At 41.8% G+C, this 20235-nt stretch overlaps 3 protein-coding genes across 3 annotated transcripts; 1 reads left to right on the top strand and 2 right to left on the bottom strand.

Moving 5' to 3' along the window:
- Window positions 1-391: 391 nt before the first annotated feature.
- On the top strand, window positions 392-6574 carry lmf2a (lipase maturation factor 2a). The gene is made up of 14 exons (XM_053886870.1): window positions 392-568; window positions 1749-2002; window positions 2076-2104; window positions 2170-2363; window positions 2428-2606; window positions 2690-2828; window positions 2889-3017; window positions 3085-3190; window positions 3731-3827; window positions 4170-4352; window positions 4414-4582; window positions 5521-5632; window positions 5710-5818; window positions 5877-6574. The coding sequence occupies exons 1-14, from the start codon at window positions 475-477 to the stop codon at window positions 6255-6257; spliced, it is 2175 nt and encodes a 724-aa protein (XP_053742845.1). The 5' UTR covers window positions 392-474; the 3' UTR covers window positions 6258-6574.
- Window positions 6480-10401, bottom strand: miox (myo-inositol oxygenase). The gene is made up of 10 exons (XM_053886872.1): window positions 10207-10401; window positions 10044-10124; window positions 9527-9607; window positions 8313-8475; window positions 8183-8250; window positions 8005-8114; window positions 7859-7926; window positions 7742-7791; window positions 7538-7650; window positions 6480-6756 (listed from the first exon to the last, which is right to left on the bottom strand). Exons 1-10 carry the CDS (start codon window positions 10222-10224, stop codon window positions 6648-6650), a joined length of 861 nt encoding a protein of 286 aa, XP_053742847.1. The 5' UTR covers window positions 10225-10401; the 3' UTR covers window positions 6480-6647.
- Window positions 10402-13235: 2834 nt separating this feature from the next.
- Window positions 13236-20089, bottom strand: adm2b (adrenomedullin 2b). The gene is made up of 2 exons (XM_053886875.1): window positions 19769-20089; window positions 13236-15248 (listed from the first exon to the last, which is right to left on the bottom strand). Exons 1-2 carry the CDS (start codon window positions 19858-19860, stop codon window positions 14843-14845), a joined length of 498 nt encoding a protein of 165 aa, XP_053742850.1. The 5' UTR covers window positions 19861-20089; the 3' UTR covers window positions 13236-14842.
- Window positions 20090-20235: the final 146 nt, after the last annotated feature.

Below are 20235 nucleotides of genomic sequence, written 5' to 3'. Positions count from 1 at the left end.
ACATCATTTTTATTGCCTTTTTTGCCTCCTCACTTGCGTTCCTATCTATTTGTTTCAAAGCAATTTATTTTTTTGAGGAGATAACATATCATTTATTTTCCTGTATATTTTTGTAATTTTTACGTAACCAAACTTGCACGTAATAAAAATATGTCCAATTAAAATGTGTTTAAAATTGTAAAAATGTGTTGTAAAATTTCGTATTGCAATGAATAGCTTTTTTTTTAATTAATAAATAACCATGAGATGGAGGGGGGCATTCCATGAAAACGTTCCATGCAAAAAGAAAAACTTGAGACAAGTCCTCGCCTTGCACTTGAACGCAGCATCTGGACCCCTACAGCGACACCCAGAGCTTTGAAATGGAGCTGCAGTACACACACTACGTGTGCCGCCTGTTTCCTTCCTGGAGCAGCTGCGAACTCATTCAGCGGAGCAAACTGCCCCTCTCCCGCCCAGCAGCCGAGCTCAGACATGGGGGAGATTCATCTACCTCGTCGCATGTTCCTCTGGTGCATGTCGGTCATTTATCTGGCCGCTTTTGTTTCCCTCTACTTGCAGATACCTGGTAAGACTTAGCTGCACTGTTAGCCCGCGGTTAGCCACTTTCTATTCCCGAGCTCCAGAATTTTCCAACGTCACAACTTCGTCTTGGCTTGTGACTCACTTTGCAGGAATTAAAGCTTCATTTAAAACACTGTTTTAAAATGAAATGAGATGAAAACACTTTAGACTACAACTCCCACAATCCGCTGGAGATGTTTGACGTTGCTTTTTAACTTGTATTTGTAGATAATTTATTTGAATTTATGATACTAAAGTAAACAGGTCAAATTGGCAGCTGCTTACATTTGTATAAATTAGAATAATATTAGTGACGCATGATGAAATAATGACAATATATTAATGCTAATCCGTATAGTGATGGACAGAGATGAAGTTATATGGATGAACAATGCAAGTCAGTAGATGCAAGCAAGAAAAGTGTGTGTTTGAGATTGGAGCCAAGATGCACAAGACACCAAGTAGTGAAAACATAGGAAGGGTTTGTGGTCGGTCCGGAGTGAGGTAAAGAAGAGCGTGCAGACAGGGTGGGAGGGTGACAGGCGCTCTGTGACAGAAGAGTCAAAGGACAAGGTCAGAGGTGAGAACACTGGAGCCCAGATGGTTTGGACATGTGGAGAGAATATCACACATCTTTATTTCAATGTAGTGTGTTCTACGATTGCTTTTAATACAAGTAGTAATTTACATTTTTATGTTGTGAAATCAAACATTTATATCTTCTGCTTATGAAATAAATGTTTTCTAAGAATAAACAAGATAATTTAATTCATATTTCAGTATCTGAAAACACTACTAAGAGAAATCCTTGCAGTGTAAGGCCGAAAGTTCGACCACATAGACGTGTGTTCAGATGAGCCTCTGAGGTATTTTTGAATGTTATGTTTGTTTTAAGCCAGAAAAGACAGTCTCTGGCAGCAGTGCTCAGACCCTGCCTATACATTCTTTATTGAAAGTTGACTTCATGGATAATATGTCCTCTCTTGCACATGGACACATTCCTTAGTGCGCCTCATGTTGGGAGATTATAGATGGATAATGTGTTTGAGTGATGGGAAAAATAGAGCAACTATTTTGTTTTAAAAAAATATTATTTGAATATAACCCAGTCATTTATAAAGAACAAAATTTGAATCATGAAAATAGCTTTGTTTCTGACATTTCGTTCTTCTTCATTCTTCCAGGTCTCTACGGTAACGACGGGCTACTTCCTGTCCGCTGGCAGCTGCGGTACACTGGACAGACGCTGAAGGAGCAGCTGCTTTCTCTTCCCACCCTGCTGTGGCTGGGACCCCACCTTGGCCTGGACACTCACACTAGCATGGAGCTGCTCTGCCTGGTCGGTGTGGTTCTGAGTCTGGCCGCCACCCTGGTGGAGGCGCTCAGAGACAGCGTGGTGTTTTTCTGCCTCTGGGCCTTGTACCTGTCCATGTATCAGGTGATATATTGGCAGAAGCTTCACCTGTTGCCTTAATATCGTGCCGTCCTAACGCATGTCTCCTATTTCTCAGGTGGGTCAGGTGTTTCTTTACTTCCAGTGGTAAGTGAACATAGAGCTAGATGTCAGTTTATTTCATGTTAATCTCATCCGTTGGTCTTCTTCAGGGACAACCTGCTCCTCGAAGTGGGGTTCCTCTGTATCCTTGTCGCTCCTCTGACTATAACCAGAGGGTCGCGGGAGGTGAGGGAGCACGATCAGGTGACCTTCTGGTTGGTCCGCTGGCTCCTTTTTCGACTCATGTTCGCCTCTGGAGTGGTGAAGCTCACATCGCGCTGCCCCACCTGGTGGGGACTCACAGGTATCTCACTCTAGTAGAGTGCAACATGTCGAGTGGGTTTCTATTGATGATGCACTGTTCACAGCGCTGACTTACCACTACGAGACCCAGTGCATCCCCACTCCACCGGCCTGGTTTGCTCACCAGCTGCCAGTTTGGTGGCAGAAGCTGAGTGTGGTCGGAGCGTTTGTCATCGAGATCGCAGCCCCGCTGCTCTTCTTCAGTCCTTTGCGTAGGCTCAGGCTGGGAGCCTTTTACCTGCAGGTACAAAGATGCTGTTGTTAGAAAATGTTTCCTTTTTCGTCCATCACTATATGATATGTTATGGTATCTGACATTCTCTTCAGGTGCTTCTTCAAGTTCTGATCATTGTGACGGGCAACTATAATTTCTTCAACCTGCTGACGCTGACCCTCTGCCTGTCCCTGCTGGATGACCAGCACGTTTACTTTTGGCTTCGCAAGCCCTACCAGACCCTCGGCCAAGGTAGGCTTGAGCTGCTTTCAGGAGGTTTGTCAATTTACCCTTTCACTTTCCTCTGACCAGACTCTCGCCTCTGGTCATGGCTGTGCTACCTGCTGGAGCTAGCTGTGTGGTCGCTGATGGTCTTTGCAACCATTCAGTACTTCGACCTGCAGCTGGATCTGACAAAGAAAGCCGTCACCTCCCGCACAGGTTTGACTGTGTCTCTGTCAGGGGCTCATTTTTCATTTTATTTACATGTTGTTTTTTTTCTTATCAGCATTTACGTACCACCAGTTTAACCAGTTCCTGAAGGCCGTGACAATCCCATCTGTCTGGGTCGGAGTCCTCTCTCTCACATGGGAGATGCTCACAGCCATGTTCAGGTGGGATTCAGTTCATCCAACCGACTTAGCACACTGGTTGGAGCAGCAGCCAATGAGGTTGAACTGAAGTTAGCTTATCCATGATATTGGCTCAAAAATAGTGTACAATGTTTTAGTTTTAGTTATTGATTAATAATTGAATAAATGAATGTTCTTTCTTCGTTTAAATGGATCCATTGATCCACCTTCTTGTGTTGTTGAGATGTTTTCCATGACCTATGTTCAGTAGTCTTCTTCAGCGCTCTTCATGCCGTGGTCCTGTAGACAGTTTTTTTCTTCTTCACCCCCTTTGAGCTTTTAGGACTTCCACTTTTATTCCTCCTCTCTCCAGCTTCTCCACAGCCTCCTCCTTACGCTCACTACACATCACTATATCATCCGCAAACATCATCATCCTTGGAGGCTCCTCCCTTCTCTTATCCGTCTTGTGCTTTGCCTCTATAATAAACTAAATGTGCGTTTATTCAGGATTATCTATTGAACATTTATTGTTCATGCCTCGTTTTTTTCAAATGTACTTCTTCATGTTCCTGCCTGCAGATGTGCCTGTGTTTCTGGTTTCCTGGCGAGATTTTGGAAAACTCTTCAGTGGACTGTGTTTGCTGCAGCTGCAGCCACCATCTTCAGTATCAGTCTGGTGAGTAGTGACTGAAATCAAGGTGTTATAAACTATATAAACTTGTCAACGGTACTTCTCAGTTTCCTTTTGAAATCCTGTGCTTCCTTTGTTCCACTGAATTAATTTGCATGTATCATCTCTGCACTGGGAAGTAGGAAACACGACTCACTTACACCTCTCGTTTCAGACCACTAGAGGTCGTCGTTTTCTGTATACCAATTATGTGAAAGTGGGCTGGTTCTATATCCATTTTTCTGGTTATCACTTATACTTTACTGCTGGTATTTTAAAAACAATGAAAAAAACAGAAAATGGAGCTAGAAAAAAACATGATTTGCCCCTCATTCTTCGGTTTCCCAGGTGCCCTACACCTACATAGAGCACAACTCCAATGCCAGATTGTGGCCTGCAGTGCGCCAGGCCCACAGTCTGGTGGATCGCTACCAGCTGGTCAACTCGTACGGCCTGTTCCGAAGAATGACCGGCACGAGCGGTCGGCCCGAGGTCGTCATCGAGGGAAGTCACGATGGAATCGCTTGGACGGTGGGAGGAAATGAGTGGAATCAGTCAAGCAGCCTCAACAAAATACTTGAATTTCCTGTAGGAGATTGAATTCATGTACAAGCCCGGCAACATGAGCGCCTCGCCGCCTGTGGTCACTCCGCACCAGCCGCGCCTCGACTGGCAGATGTGGTTTGCAGCGCTTGGCGCTCACACACAAGCACCATGGTTCAGCAGCCTTGTGTACAGACTCCTGCAGGGCAAGACGGATGGTTTGTAGTGGTGCCGTTGTTGAGTGCTTTTTCTGACTTCTGATAAAACACGTACAGTGGTACCTCGGTTCTCGACCACAATCCGTTTCAGACAGTCGTTCGAGAAGCGATTTGTTCGAAATCTGAATCGATTTTTCCCATAACAATGAATGGAAAAAGAAACAATGCGTTCCAGGCCTTAAAAGAGGCTTTTGTAGGAGTGAATGTAGAGTGTCTGCTGCAGGTGCGCTGTTCCTCTATGTGTGTGGCCGCTGCATGTGGGAGGGGTTGCCGAGTGACTGACATCTCTCCAGAAGTGAAGAGGTGCCCGGTGCGTGTCCAGCTCTGAATGTGCGCTTCTGTGCAGTTTGGCTGTGACAAAGTCATAAACCAAGTCACGCTCTGTCCCAGACTCGCCTCATCCCTGTCCCAGCTCCAGCCCACAACAGGACATCAAACCCTGGAGTGAGCGCTCCAGCACCTCCCCTGTGACACTCTACCACGGTCCAGTGTGGAGACAGGAAAGGTTTTACACCTCAATATGAAGAAAAAAACAGTTAGTAAATGTAGCTAACGGGACACGTCTGCATACAGAGGCTGCGTTATACACAATAACAAAGCACACCATGGGTCAGCTGATCGGTCCGCGCACGTTGTGTTTTTTCCAGCTTTTTTCGGGGGCGTACAGGTTCTGGATTTTCGTTCAAAATCAGAAGCAAAAAAAATCTGGTAATTTTTGTTCTGACTCCGATTTGTTCTAAGTCTGGGACGTTCGAAAACCGAGGTATCACTGTATCTTGTTCAAAATCCTCACTGTCGGTTATTATTGAAATCAAGCTACGTCTGATGTTCAATATGGCGCCTCTTGGTGGTAGATTAGTGGGACTTTCTATTTGCTTATTTCGGGCTACGTTTAGAGCAGCTAATATCAACCAAGCTTTTAATAATGTGCTCCGCAGTGATCGAGCTGATCCAAACAGACATCTCACAGTATCCCTTCCACCAAAAACCGCCGGCCTACATCAGAGCCCACCGCTACAAATACTGGTTCACTGAACTCAAGGCCGACGGGTGGGTGCTTTTCACCTTAATAAACCGTGTCTTCTAGCATTGGGAACGTCCCTGTTTCATGTTTCCCTTTTGAGCAGATCGTACCCGGAGCGCTGGTGGAGACGGGTTTATGATGAGGAGTTCTATCCCACGGTGCACTTGGGCCACTCCTTCCTGGAAAACATGCTGACTCAGCTCGGACTGAAGGTGAATAACATGGTGAAGTGCCATAACAGTATGAACATGATTGTATTGTCTTCTACAGCAGAAGGGCTCTCCTCGACGTGCCTCCAACACTGTCGCCAAAGCCGTCCAGTGGATGCGCTCTCAGGTCAGGGGTGCTCCCGCTCCTGCTCTCATCTGGACGCTCATTGCTGGCAGTGCCACGCTCTGTCTCCTCAACTCTTGGAGAAACGGCACCAAAAAAGACCCTACAACCTCAGAACAGACCAATCCAGGAGTAAAAAGTGTGTCTGCAGATGAGGAGTCGACGGAACAAATGGTGAAGGAAGAAAAATTACAGGAGAGTGGGAAGGAAGAGGAAGTCACGGATGATGAAGGTGCCATACACACTGAGGATGAAGAGGATACGAAGACTGCGGATGAGGAAGTGGTTGAACATGAAGCAGCAGATGAGGACAGTTAAAAGTTTGGTATGATAAATCACTCTCTCCACCTTCTGCCTTCCTGACCAGCAACCAAAGTGACTCAAAACTGCAGTTTTGTTTTCTTCCTGGATCTTTTTAAACTTGTCTCTCTCATGACTGAGTTCGCACTCGACTCCTGGATATATCAAAACACTAAGATTTGTTCCGTAAACACCACTTATTCTGTTATTTTCTGTAAGACTGAAGGGACCATGCACTTTTTGTACAACTTTATTTTGCTCTTTACATCAACACAAAATGTAAAAAATTGCGACACTGATAAACAATAAACTGATTGAAATGTTTTGTAAGGAGATTTAACTTGATGTGACTGATGTCTTCTGAATCATCCTTGTCACTAGTATGAGGTCAACTCCTGCTTTTCTACTTCACCACTTGAGAATCCCAGGGCAGTACTTGTCGATCAGAGACTGGTAGTAGGGACGCAGTTTCTCGACATCAGGTAGCTCCGTGGTTTTAGTGTAGAGATCGAATTTGCTGTGAAGATGAAAAATTATTTAGTGGGTGTGAAGTGGAGTGGGAGATGGTATTTATGAACGTCCATCGAAAATATGTGTACACTCATCCACAGAATCAGGATTGAGGTGTAAGCGGACTAGGAATGTTACAAACTTCTTCATGAAAGGTTTTAAACGCATTTTAACTTGTGCATATGTCGATGACAACTGGAAATATGCCGGAATTAAGTGAGAATGTGAGTTATAGTGATTATAGTTGTTTCTTTAAAAACATTATGAACATGCATTGTTTCGTTTGAGCTATAAATATCAATGTAAACACGCTGTATTCACTCTGAGTTTGGTTTTCATCAGGTCCCTGTAAAAGAGCGGTCGATGCTCACGCTACTCGACGAGCAGCGTAGCCACAGACGGGTAAGTCAAACTGAATGTATTGATACATTTTGTTATGATTATTTTTCTATGGACATTCATTTTTGTGTGTGCGAATTCAACTCTAATTCAGTTGAATATGTGTTCAAAAACTGTCAAGTTTGTGTTGAATCCAGCTTATTTAAGTTGCACATACCTTGTCGTATGTACCTTATAACTTTATTCATTAATACATGATACATTTTTTTTTATGATATCAGAGGAAAACCTGCACGAAAACCCTTTGGAAATCATGTTTCTCCGTTGAGCACCAGCTATAGAAGTAAAATGACTGACCCACACACATTCAAAAGTATTTACTACACTTACTGGTGCTACACTACACTCGTATAAAAGGCCATATTCTGTATAGCCACAGCTATACTCACTTGAACTCGTTGACCCAAGGCAACATCTGCCGGTCTTTGTCGACACACAGGTGCATGTAGTCGCCATGTGAATGCCAGGGGTAGAAGGAATGGTAGCGGATCATGTACAAACCCTGGAAAAGTGTTCATAAAACCATGAACATATTAGACAAGAATGAAGGCCTTCTAATAAAACTGAAACAATTATTGTAGTGGACGCTTCACCTCTTCTGGGATTGAACACTTGTTGAACTTCATTACTCTGTAGAGATACTCTGAACACAATGAAATGTTGAGTGTGTTTCAGTTCAACAGCAAAATCCTGTTCATCGTAGAACTCACCATCATGACCCCAGGACATGAACACATTGTCAAGCCCACAGTTTTGTTTATAAATCCCATATTCAGAACTATAAACAGAAAAGAGACGCATATTACTTTCATATAATTCAGCATACATCCTTCTGTTTCATTTTGATGAGTTTTACTTGTAGCTGGGGTTTTGCTCATCTGGGTTCTCCAGGAAGGTGCTGTCTCTGAAGACAATGGAGCTTTGGAACTTGCAGCCCACGGGGAAGGTGTCGCCCACCACAGCCCACTGTCGAATGGCAGCATTTGCATTGCTGAGGGCAGTTGGGAAAAGAAGTAGTGCGAGATCTAATTCACCTGTGGTTCATCCCAAAGAGCCATGATTTTCCCGACGTCATGAATCAGCCCGACCAACTGGAACCAATCTGGAAGAGAACACCGACTGTAATCCCTCGCTGAATATGTGTCTATCTCCCTAGTGTCCTGCCTTTGTCCGGGTGCTCCCTTCGAATGCCCTCAGCTGTCTGGAAGGCATGAAAGGAGTTGGGGAAGTCCACGTCTGGATCCGACTCATCCACCAGCTTGTCAAGAGACATTATGGCGTCCATCATCCCCATTTCACAGTGACTGAAACTGGTCCATTCAAGATGCTGCCAACAGGAGAGCAGGAGACTCAGTGGTGCTCAGAAGGTACATATCTATAATACTTGTAACTTAATATGTTTAGAATGCTACAGAAATTATTCTATTATGGAAATGAAGATGGTTAGATTTCTATTGGCCTTCATCATATAGTACTGTTCTGGGTGTTTTGGTCCTGATTAAATAAGAGTAAAAAATGTATTTATCCTTATACCTCCAAAGAAAATACCTCAAGATGAAACACAAATACTCTATATACTTTGTATAAATTGTGTGTCAATATAATAATACAATATAATAATATTTTGCATACATTTTTACAAAATATTAATTTTATAATTGAAAAAAGTATTTTTTAAATAAATTGTTTTCAATATAATAATAATAATAACAATAGAGACAATTTATTATACTTTTTCTGCAGTATTGTCTCTAGTGCTTCAAATCAACTATTTTATGGTGCAGCTGTCCCTTTTTTTGTAACTCTACACAGAAGATTATGCTTTTGATGGTGTTGGTTTGTTGGTTCGTCTTATGTGAAATGGGAGAAGGAATAATTCACTCAATTTTGGGTGGTGATCCAGATCACCCTTTGCATCCAGGATTTTTTAAGGATTCTTTAACATTTGGAGACCGGACCAATATTCGGCATATGAGCCAAATTATTTTGAAGGATCATTGGGAGATTATGTTGAAGTTGCTTGGTGGAGTTTTGCGCTCTCTGGTTTTCTTGGATGTCCTTTGTTGGGCAGTGGGGTATTGTGTTGAGAAAAAATATCTTTATTTACATTTGTCGTTTCTTGTTGAATACTGAATAAAAAAGACTTGGAGCATTGAAAATAAGTATCTATCCATGAGGGACTGTGGGTGACGTGCAGTTGGTTCCGAGTGAACTCGATATGAGTCTTCTCACTGTTACAGTAAGCTGTCTCCAGTGCCAAAAAATATTTAAGTTCTGTTTTAAAATTCAAGTTGCACCAGTAATCAAAGAGATGCAAGACTGATTTGTGCACAGAACTAGGTCAGACGGGATGTTTGTGGTCGTCCTTGTGTACTCACCTTCTGCTTGACAAAGTCCAGCGTCTGGTTTGTGTGCATCAGCTTGTACGTGTTGAACACACGATCGATTAAGCTTCCACTCTAGAACACACACATATACACAGGATCTCTTAAACACCATCATCCATGGCTCTGATCTCCTGAGTTCACACTGTCTTGCACAATGAAGAAAAGCGGAATAACTTATTTAACATGATGTTTTCATGATTCATGATAAAACCGAATGCAGCTGTTTTGTATCTCAGTTGTGTAGCACTGTTCCTGTGCATAATAGATTGATATCAGATATCAATATTGATAATGGCAAAATTCATCTTATTGACTGAGAGTTATGATATTCATCGAGAATTTATCAGAGCGATCAATTCACCATACAAGTTTTTGTGTGAGTCTGTCAACGTTCCTGAGGGAAGAATAAAGGCAGTATAATCTAGTCCTAACAATTCTGATCCTTTTTTCCAGGTGTTAAGAAAGCAGCGATCGCTTTACAACATCGATAAATGAAGAAAATGTTTACCTCAAAATTCCGGTATTCTTCTTTCTCTTTGGTGATAGTCGTGTCCAGATTTGGCCGGTAAGCCAACGATGGATCTGGACCCTGCGCACAAGTCAGCAAAGATCATACATTAAAAAAAAAAAAAAAATCACATCCTCAGCACTTCACTAAAGTTGACACTCACAATGTTGATCACCCTCATGGCTGCCGCTCCAGGTCTTGCACTTCAGTGATGGGGTCGTCTCCTGAACTGAAGTGCCCACCTCAGCTGCTACTTATATGTGGCTTGTCCGTTTTGGCCTGCACGATGGTCCTGTCACAGTTTAACTACCTAGTGAGGTGCTCCCTGCCGACCCTTAGCCCAGTGGACATGTTTACTTGTGTGTATCCATCCCTGGAACCGTTTCACCAACATCAGCAGGTTACTTCTATGCACTGATGTAGAATGACTTGTCGTTTTTGGATTTGGGAATACTGTTTCCTGCACACTTGTTGAAATACAGGAGGAATTTCTTTCCTTTTCCAGTTAGGACATATTTGTATAGATAACCTCAGGAGGCGTCATTTATACATGTGTCTGGTGAAAACATGTTTTCATCTTCAGTGACAGTTTATCATTCAGTTATACAATGGACTTTCCTCACGATAAGGCCAACAGAATATATATATATAGAGTATATTAAAGAGTGTGTAAATGACATTCTTTGCTGATCGCAGTGTCTTTTTTAATTATTAATAACACAAGGCTTCTTTGTCTTTAGCTTCACAATTAAGCTCATAAATTGTCCCTCTTCGCTTCACCACTGACACAAACTGTTTTTCTTCTTCAAGCACAAACAAATTAAAAAAAGGAATTCCCTTTTACGTTTGTCCATTTTTAGACGTAATTTTTGGCTTTTACAGTGGCGGTAAAAAGTCACCCTTAAAATTTGGCTCAATCGCAAATGCTATCATGAAAAATTTTGGTAAATTATTATTATCTTTTTATTTATGTATTTATTTTTACAAGAAAAACTAACCAAACTCAATTATTCTCCATTAAATGTGTCAATTCTCAACATTGTCGGTATTAAAGTCTGCAAAGAGTATGTGCCACATAGTCCTGCCATTAGCACACAGTAGAAGGCGTGTTGTGCCCCAAAACCTTTCTCTGCTGTGTTGTCTCCACTTGCTAACCTACCTCAACGCTTCAACGCTCGATCCGCTGAATTGAACTTTACTTTGCTTGTATTTAAAATAGATTTTAAACTACCTGCTATGAAAGTTGAACTCATTTTTCAGTAAAATAATGTCATGTCCATTATGCTATTTTTGAAAGCCGTTCGTTGCATTCAACAACTGTCAACAAACGTCTAACCATTCATTCATTCCACTGATCTCAAATAACTCTCATGCGTCTATACTCCTGTTGGTGGATTTACATTTGTTATGCAACATCTCTTGATTCAGGGTTTAAGTTTTCCGAACATTGATTTTTGAGAATCTCTGTTTGTTGGATCAGAGCTCAAGTTGACAGTGACCCAGATCTCACCGTCTGCCACGTACAATCCACAGGTTTTAAATGACTTCAATTGAATGACCAATCTATTTTAAGCAAATAGCTGAACAATACTCAGTATATTGGCTGTGATTTTTGGATTACATCAGAGTATATGAGATTAATTTCATTTATCATTTGTAATACAGTTTCCCAAAGTGCCTGCTGCGATTGTGATGTAAATATCAATGCATCTTCAGCACCTCTAGAATGAGCACCAAACTCCTGATGGCACGTGAATCATGCTCTTGACAACCAAAAACACAAGTTTAATATTTGAAGTTTTTATTTTTTAACCAGAATTCCATTGGATTCCATTCCAAGGCTCACCCACCATACAGTAAAACCCCGAATGACTGACCACAGCTGTGATGTCACAGGTGCCTCCTCCACCACCCCCCGACTGTGAAGTACAACTTCCAAAGTGTCTATCAGAGTTTGAGTCCGTATAAAAAGTCCTTGGTAACATCCCCCTCCTCCCTTTGCTCAACATTCCCATTGGATGGAACTGTTATCAAGTAGGATAAACATTTGCTTTAAAATAATCCAGTGACATAATCACGAGAAACCTATTGACTTGTCAGTAAACTGCAATTCTCTCTGCACATTTCCCCTGAATGTACGTTTCAGAGTGTGTGTCTTTGTGGGGGCGTGAAGGGTCAGCCACCCATCCCATTGGTTTGGCTTGTCTTTCATTTATTGCCCTTGTCTTTGTCCAACTAGAACCTTCTTTTCAAGAAATTTATGATCCACAATAGTAATAATAATGTAATTACAATAATATCAATGGAATGTTCCCACATTAGTTCAAGCTTCAAGTGCCCGTAAATGGGCATGTGATGGTTTTTCTGCAAACTAGCGCCCTCTGCTGGTTGTACGGCGTCAATATGAACCGGAATAATTTGATATGAATATATGAATGTTCTTTCGCAAATCTGTGCTCTGTCCCATTTAATTCGAACAATTTGTTTTTGCGCACCTCAGATGCATAAAAAAACGATAGACACGCCTTTTGTTTTTAACATTCCAGCCGCCGTGTTAAAGTTCTTTTCATTTTTATCTTATATCTTATCTTGTAATTTGTCTTGCCCTCTTTCCTGCTGCCTTTTTAACCCAGCCTTGACTATGTGACCTTAAAACAATATGCAGAGCTGTAATCTCCCCGTCTGTCCCTGCGTCTGATCTGTGGTCTGCTTACCTGACCTGAGGTGACTGACCTTCTTCAACTGATGATTTTGAACCTGCTATGGCTCTACTCTGAGTGCCCAGTGGATGCCAGAGAGAGCCATGTGGCTCCCACAAATCTTCACAGTCCCATCCAAAAGTCAACTCCAATGATATTGATATTAATATCCTTATTGTTAATATCTTGTTTTGGTGTTGATGTTAGGTTGGCCAGATGTCTGACCTGACAGGAAATTAATTTATTAAAGCAAAGAATTTTAGTGAGAATATATTTTTACAGGAAAAGCACACTAAAATTGAGATTATTAATATCTAATGCTGTATGTGTATCCGTTCTGATATTGGTGTCGACAGTTCTGTCTTGAACATTCAATCCTATTTGAGTTTGTCTTGCATGTGACCTGGCCTGGTGACGTAGCATTTGCTCTACCAATATTGTTTTTCTCTTTAAAAAATGAAACATTGTTTCCCGAGCAAGGACTTGAAAATGAATCTCTCCATACAGTGACATTTTTTTATTCTTCTTTTACAACTCATTCGCCTCAATGGGTGGGGCATTTCTTCCTTAGAGCTGTTGAGGAGAAGGAAGAGCTGCATTTAGGTCAGTTGCATGCAAATAGTCAGCATGGAGAAAAAGAGCTCAGACATTTCTTACACTTTAATTGACATCTTTTAACTACAAGAGACAACAAAGAAACAGTACGTTACAAAGGACACTTGTGCATGGAGGAGGTTCTCATAACATGAAAATACATGGGGATATTTACAGATAAACTTTCAACTTCAAGTCACACTTAAAGGAAGGATAAAGTGCTTCAATGTGTATTAAAACAAGTGGTCATCAGCTAACAGCAGGTAAGGCATATTTCTTTAAGGCGCGATGAATTCAAGGCTTGATTTTAACTCCACTGTAAGTTAAAAATATGAAGCTTATTGCAGCTTCCAGCTCGTCTCTGTGGATCAATGACGACAAGGTGGTGGTTAAGAAGCACGCAGACAGATCACGGATTAGGGTTAGTGGTTATTTTGGCTGGTTGTGTGCACTGAGGTTTTGGGTGAAGGGTTAACTGGGTTTCTATCAAGGTTATTCTTGGTTGGTGTCCACACTGAACTAAAGCCACTTGCTAGCACACAGTCAGTGGCTTTATAGAGAGGCAGGCTGGATTAACTCTCAGCTCTGATTGGTCCACTTCGGCAGGATCACCGATGATGACGCTAGCAGGTAGTAGTCCATTCACAAAGGCTTTTCCGGTTTTTAAAAATACACGCAGTGCTTTGACAGCTAACGTCATGGGTGACTGCTGCAGATGATGTTCCACTGGAGCTTCAGTTTCGAAAGAGTCCTGTCAGAGTTTGACAAATTACATTTTTTTTATATATTTGACATCAATGATTTCACTTTATGCATTTCTTATGAACAATACAACATTATTAAAAGTAAGCGCTGTAATAGTGTGAACAAATATAATATAATTATTCTCCCTTTATAAGTTGTGCATAAAAAAATCAACATTTTTACGTATTCGCATAGTTTTCAAAAATGTATTTGATATATGTGACATCAATATTTATTATCGTAAGACCCATTAACATCTTGAAACTTGAGGTTTGGACGGATTAAATGCGAAAATAGTTTAATCTCTTTCCGATGAGGTGTTAAAATCTGTGGTCCATGTGACTCAAAAATTTGACTTTGGCTGACCTCAATGTGACTACACCGTTTTTACTCTTCTTTCCACAGCCGTAGATAGAAAGGTGTCAAACAAAGATGATGTTTCAATGACCCACCAGTTTATCTCACCATGTAGAAGAGGATGTATATATTTGGACAGCGTGGGCAAGTCAGAAGAATAGCAGTGATTTACAAGGTTTCAGCGATGGGAAGTTTGTTTCCCCACCTCCTAATGTTTTACATGTACTTTCCATTCTTTAACATTGACAAAAGCATTGCGTTATTATGACTGAAATCTAGATTCATAAAGCGACTTTGTTCAGTTGTGTAAGCACATTGATATGCTAACATTGCTGTAGAAAAGTCGTGGGATGCTAGTCTTTGTGAAACGTTCCTAAAGTGTTCCATGGTTCGGATAGCGAGGACTTATCCGTAGCTGTGAGGACTGCGAGGGTTAATGGGGGAGGAGTCTTCCCGCCCACTTTGACCAATCAGCTGGTACAGACGATGGCTCAGGTTCTGTACCTGACAGGTGCCCAGAACACACCCCACTCTCATCAGGTGACCGTGACCCCTTCCGCCGCCAACATGCCGGCGACCTCGTGACCTGTGGGTCTCCGCTGGTTCCTCTTCGAGCTGAACTTCATTTTGACTCGGCAAGAAATTTGAAAACCTAGGCGGGGGGTCCTTCTGCAGCAGGATCCTCCATATGATCCGTCTGTTGTCACGGGTGATGTAGTTGTCGAGGGCAACGGCGAGATCCGAGTCAGACGTCTTGATGGTGGTGATATATGGTGAATGGAAAAGTCTGGATGTTTTGGGTGGAGTCAGTCTGAAAGCACAGGAGAAGAGTTAGAGTCATGCATGTATGAGCAACTGTTGCTAACTTAAGATTAAAGACTTACATTATTTACATGGGCTTTTAGTGTTTATCTAAAAGCAGTTCACGATCTTGTATTTAGATCTTGTACCTCTCTTCCCAAATCTCTTATTTCCTGATCGATGTTGTCCCTGACCTCTCTTATTTCCTCCCTTCGAGCCACTGACTACAGAGACCAGCACCTCTGCGTCCCCGTCTGACGTTATTTCTTAACTTGAAAATTAAAAAAACTCACAAAAACTCTTTCACTGTGATCCATTCGGGTCTTTCATGTAGTAATCCCAGAAGTAAATGTTAGAATACATGTGACTTAAATGCACTCCGCACATGACTGTGTTTAATTTTCTCTTCAATCTCTGACCATCCAGTTAGAAGCATCATTCAGGAGTGGGTTAAAGTTTTGACAACAGAAAGTTTGGTTTTAAAGTTCTTTTTATTTTATATTGTGCATTGTCAAAAAGTCAGTGCTATATAAATATTTTCAGAATTATTTTATTGATTGATTATTTAAAGTTTACAACTTCATGTGACTGCAATGCAATTTTTGTGTTTCGGTTTTCAGCCTTGCTCATCTCATTTTCTCTTTATTTCCGCCATGAATTTTCATTCCGTCCCTAATACTGTGACACTGCTACTCTCCGTTCTCCTGACTTGTATTGCCCTCTGAATTAACTTAAATTGGTCAAATTTAAAACGTGTCTTTCACTAGTACAACACAAGAAATTTGGAACCTCTGTTGACTAGGGGCAAATGAGGCTTAACTTCTCCCTCACAACGTTAAATCCCAGTCAAAACATGTTTCAGTAGCACAGATTACGAGTGTCTTTTGTGTGTCAACTCGGGTATTGGCGTCATCCTGGTTTGAGTCAGAAGTGCATGATTTTTTGGTCCAGATTCACATAATCAAAGCAGCTGTTCATTTTAAGAAAATGAAAAACACTAAATTACAGTAGGAATTTGTGGGTTTCCCAGAACTGAGGAGAGACAAGACAGAGAAGTGGATTCTTTATACCATGATTTATCACAATAGTCATCTTCTTCACAACAGAAGAGGCCTTGAGTTTGGCACCTTCAGCTGTTCCCGCAGTAAAACACTGCCTGAAACTGGTTGGAAAGTGCTTTCTCATGCTCTCGTGGCCAACACATGTCTGTGCTTTCTGAGTTAATGATTAGAAATTATGAAGGAATCGAAGATGAACCCCAGTGATGATGGACTCAGCACCTCCAACACAGCAGCATGACTTTAAGCTGCTTCCTTGAAAACAGCTCAAATGTATTTGTCCAGTTAATGAGCAACAGTGTGGGAGGGATTGGGCAATGAAAGCGACAAAGACAGACTCGGTCTTGGTCAAAAGTGACTTCACTGGAGGGTTTCAAGTAGCAAGTCTCTCACCTCCCCGCTGTCTAACCTGAGTTTTCCTCCTCACTTCAACACAAAGCCGTTTTTCATTCACGTTCATTCTCCTCCAGACGTTCAGGAGTTCACGGTAAGTCCACTCAGTCCGTGTGGTGACCGGTCAGGGCTTATGCAACATCAACTAAAGAATAATGTAAGCAGCAGGGGGCAAGTCGCCCTTTGTACACTGTAGATTAAAAAAACATTGCACAGCGATATGGCATTCTTAATCTTGTTAGTTTTCTTATTACAAATCTACATTGTTCAACAGCTGAGTTTGTTTGAGATTGTTGCCGAGTATTGAGGCACATGAAGTTTTGATCAGAAACAACACGGCATCTTGTTGCTGGTTCCCTCAGTTGAAACCCATTCAACTCTATCCAGTGTTTCCATGACTCCTAAGTCATGAGATGTTCCTGGTGAAGCACATCAGCTCCAACAACAACCTCATCATTATACATGGAATTCCCATCGAGATACACCACAAACACAACTGCCATCTTTCAGTTTGTCTGGGACTCAATAGGCCGCTCAGTATGTTTGATAATCTGGCTTTGTTTTGCTACTGCTGCTCAACCACGGTATTTTAGTCCAGTTCATAACATTCTGAGCTGAAGCGGATCATGATATTATAAATCACACTTACAGCAACACTTGTCTGTCTCTGAAGAACCGATAAGTCTTCATGTATTCACTGCTTTCCCTTATATCATCTTTTGGATTTAGGAGATGATGTTATCAATATGTCAAGTCATCAATTGTTCTGCCACTAGTTGCAAATAAACCCCATGGTCTCATCACTGAATTGGTTGATCCTCTACATTGATTTGATCCATAAACGGAAGCACATCCAAGACCTCAACTGCTTCATGTTCTCTGAGACATTTTGCACTTTCTGCTTTCCTCCTATTGTGTTTTTTTTGTCCTTTTGGTATGTATTGGTTCTAGCCAGGAATGTGCTGACAATGCATTGACATACTGTTAAAGCCTGGCAGACTGTACTCCATTGTCGACAATGAACCAATGCATTGGTTCATCATCATCAACAAGCAACATATTTTTTGTATTCATTCACAAAGTTCATCTTTCGTTCTGGAAAACAACGCCTTCAAAGCATACATTTGAAACTTCATTTAAGAATGGATCAGATGTTGGGATAAAAAAAAAAAACTATTGCCAAAAAAAAAAAACGCCTACAAACTAGTGTAAAAATATATACAGTATATATTGGAGGTGACACAGTCCATGATGATCGAAATGAAGTACAAAAAGTCATCCCTACTTCTTTACACTGACTAGACTAACTAACTGACTAACCATGTGGTGTGTTGATGGTAACGCCATCTAAACCACTGTCAGGATTGTCCTGTACTGTCTTGCTTGTGTACTACGTAAGAGAGAATGCAAGGTTCTCTATTGTCAGACAAATACATATTGAATGTGTTTCCTCATTGTGATAAGAATTCAATATGATCTTGATCCTGTAAATAATCCTGACTGGTATTCCTGTCAGTACTGGTATTCCTGCCGGACGCATGGACCTGCCAACACACACAGTGTGAGCCAACTTCTGACTTCTACTGTCATCTCGCTTTTCTTGCAAGTCGCTGTGGAGTGCACCTGATAGGACCCGAAATTCAACCCAAAATGGTTAAAATGATAGGCCATAAATGAACACAACAATCGCAACACGACCCAACTGATCAGTACACGATGTTTAGCGTCTGCCATCTTTTGTATTTTGTGAAATTTGGCCTTCAAACGAATGAAAAATCACAGACACACACACACACACACACACACACACACACACACACACACACACACGCACACGCACACACAGTGGTGGTATTAAGCAGCAGGCTTGAGTGGGCACCCAGCAGGTAGTTCACGTGTGACTGGCAAAAACAGTCACAACACCTACCTGCACCTGACACGTGAATATTGTTTTCAAACATGGCACCTGCAACAAAATCTTCCAAGCGCACTTATGGAGTGGTTGTTTCAAGCCACACACTATGTGAAACTGCCTTTAAAAAACTACTTTCTATTCCTTCCTTCAGTGCAACAGTGAAACCTCACGCCGATTTGACTCTTTTGGACTCTCATGTGCAGCGGATGAAGTCAAATAGCTTTTCTTTACTGCGTGTCAGGTGACGGAACACAACTTGTGTATTTTAATGATGCGAACCTCTGAGAGAAAGAAACTCCTTCAACATTTTTCCCAAGTTGGAGCCCAGCGTGTGGCGCCTCTGAAGAGCACACACACCTTCCTGCTGCAACTGCTCGCCACTAGAAAACATTCTCCTTCCTACTGAGCCTTTTATTTTCTGTTCCGATTTCTATTTGGACTCCATCATTGCCCTTTAGCCGATGGTGTGACGCAGCCCTTTGTGTTTCAGTCCAGGACAGCTATTATTTATACCGTCCCATCTAAGTTTATATCTGACAGCTTTGCTGCTGTCGCAATGTTCCTCAGCCAGGACAGCTTAAACACACGCTCTAAATTGATTATAGGAGGAAACCGGGCCGTAAGCTGGTTAGTAGTTTAGCTGTTTGTTCTTCTCCTTGCAAGGTGTTTACAGTTGGCCAGATTTATTAACTGCAGCCAATAGGGCTTTTAAGATGCTTGAGGGTCAATGTGGTTTGGCAGCGCCAAGAAGGGGAAGAGCAGAACAGGAGCAGAACAATCGTTGGAGCGCCATCTGCATCCTCACCACGAGATGCTGCTGGAGTTCACACGTTGTTTGAAATATGGAAGTGGGCAGCAGTAATAAATCACAGCAGTTCAAAGTGTATGTTGTGAGAGAGAGAGGCTTGTCCTGTGATAACAGCTTTTTACTTTTGTTTAAGTTGAACTCAATACCTCCAAATACTCATGGGCACTTTTATTTCTAACAAAACTATTCAAAACTTTTGTTTTGAAGAAGATTTGTGCAAAAAAAAAAATTGTGAATGTCTTAAAAAGTGGAAATACATTCATCTGAATTTCACCCAAATCGCTTCGCATTTCACAATCACAATGACTTTCCTCAGAAATGGTGCACGAAGCCAGCATGTAACTACAGTCTTTTACCTGTGTCGGAGTCCATTCGCTGCGTTGGTCTCGACTTCCACAGGCAGGAGGCCGAGCAGCAGCCAGAGCCACGCCGACAGTACAGCGCGCATGACGCGGCGCGGTGCTGGTGTGCGGACCGGCGTGGGGCGGTTCTCGCGGAAACTTTTTTTTTAAACTATGGATTTAATCAATTTAAAAAAGAAACGCACTCGTAATTATACTCAAAAGTATGCGCAAAAAAACACGTTATTTGTCTTAATTTAATTGAGTAACAGTGAACGCACCATCGTCCACTCGTTTCATGGAGAAACCCAGAAGAAAAAAAAAAGGTAATCTCAGCCTCGCACATCCAGAGCAACTGGAGCTTATTTATAACCGAGGGAGGAGGAAGAGGAGGGAGGAGGAAGCTGATGATCTGTCCTGCAACCCAATTTAACCAAGTCTATTCGTATAATCTTGCAGATCCCTGCTGCCATGGTTTGTCT

Source organism: Synchiropus splendidus, chromosome 14, assembly GCF_027744825.2.
Source record: "Synchiropus splendidus isolate RoL2022-P1 chromosome 14, RoL_Sspl_1.0, whole genome shotgun sequence".
NCBI classification, from domain to species: domain Eukaryota; kingdom Metazoa; phylum Chordata; class Actinopteri; order Syngnathiformes; family Callionymidae; genus Synchiropus; species Synchiropus splendidus.
The sequence above is the reverse complement of the archived record's forward strand: the minus strand, read 5'-3'. Positions and strand labels throughout refer to the sequence as shown.

Coding starts and splice junctions, on each gene's coding strand:
- lmf2a (XM_053886870.1), top strand. CDS start 475: ATGGGGGAGATTCATCTACCTCGTCGCATGTTCCTCTGGTGCATGTCG. Junction 3,018..3,084: donor AGCCGTCACCTCCCGCACAG/GTTTGACTGTGT, acceptor TTTTCTTATCAG/CATTTACGTACCACCAGTTT. Junction 5,633..5,709: donor ACTGAACTCAAGGCCGACGG/GTGGGTGCTTTT, acceptor CCTTTTGAGCAG/ATCGTACCCGGAGCGCTGGT.
- miox (XM_053886872.1), bottom strand. Junction 8,476..9,526: donor TGGACTTTGTCAAGCAGAAG/GTGAGTACACAA, acceptor TCCTGTTGGCAG/CATCTTGAATGGACCAGTTT. Junction 8,251..8,312: donor AAGGGAGCACCCGGACAAAG/GCAGGACACTAG, acceptor GTTCTCTTCCAG/ATTGGTTCCAGTTGGTCGGG.
- adm2b (XM_053886875.1), bottom strand. CDS start 19,860: ATGCGCGCTGTACTGTCGGCGTGGCTCTGGCTGCTGCTCGGCCTCCTG. Junction 15,249..19,768: donor GCGAATGGACTCCGACACAG/GTAAAAGACTGT, acceptor CTGTGCTTTCAG/ACTGACTCCACCCAAAACAT.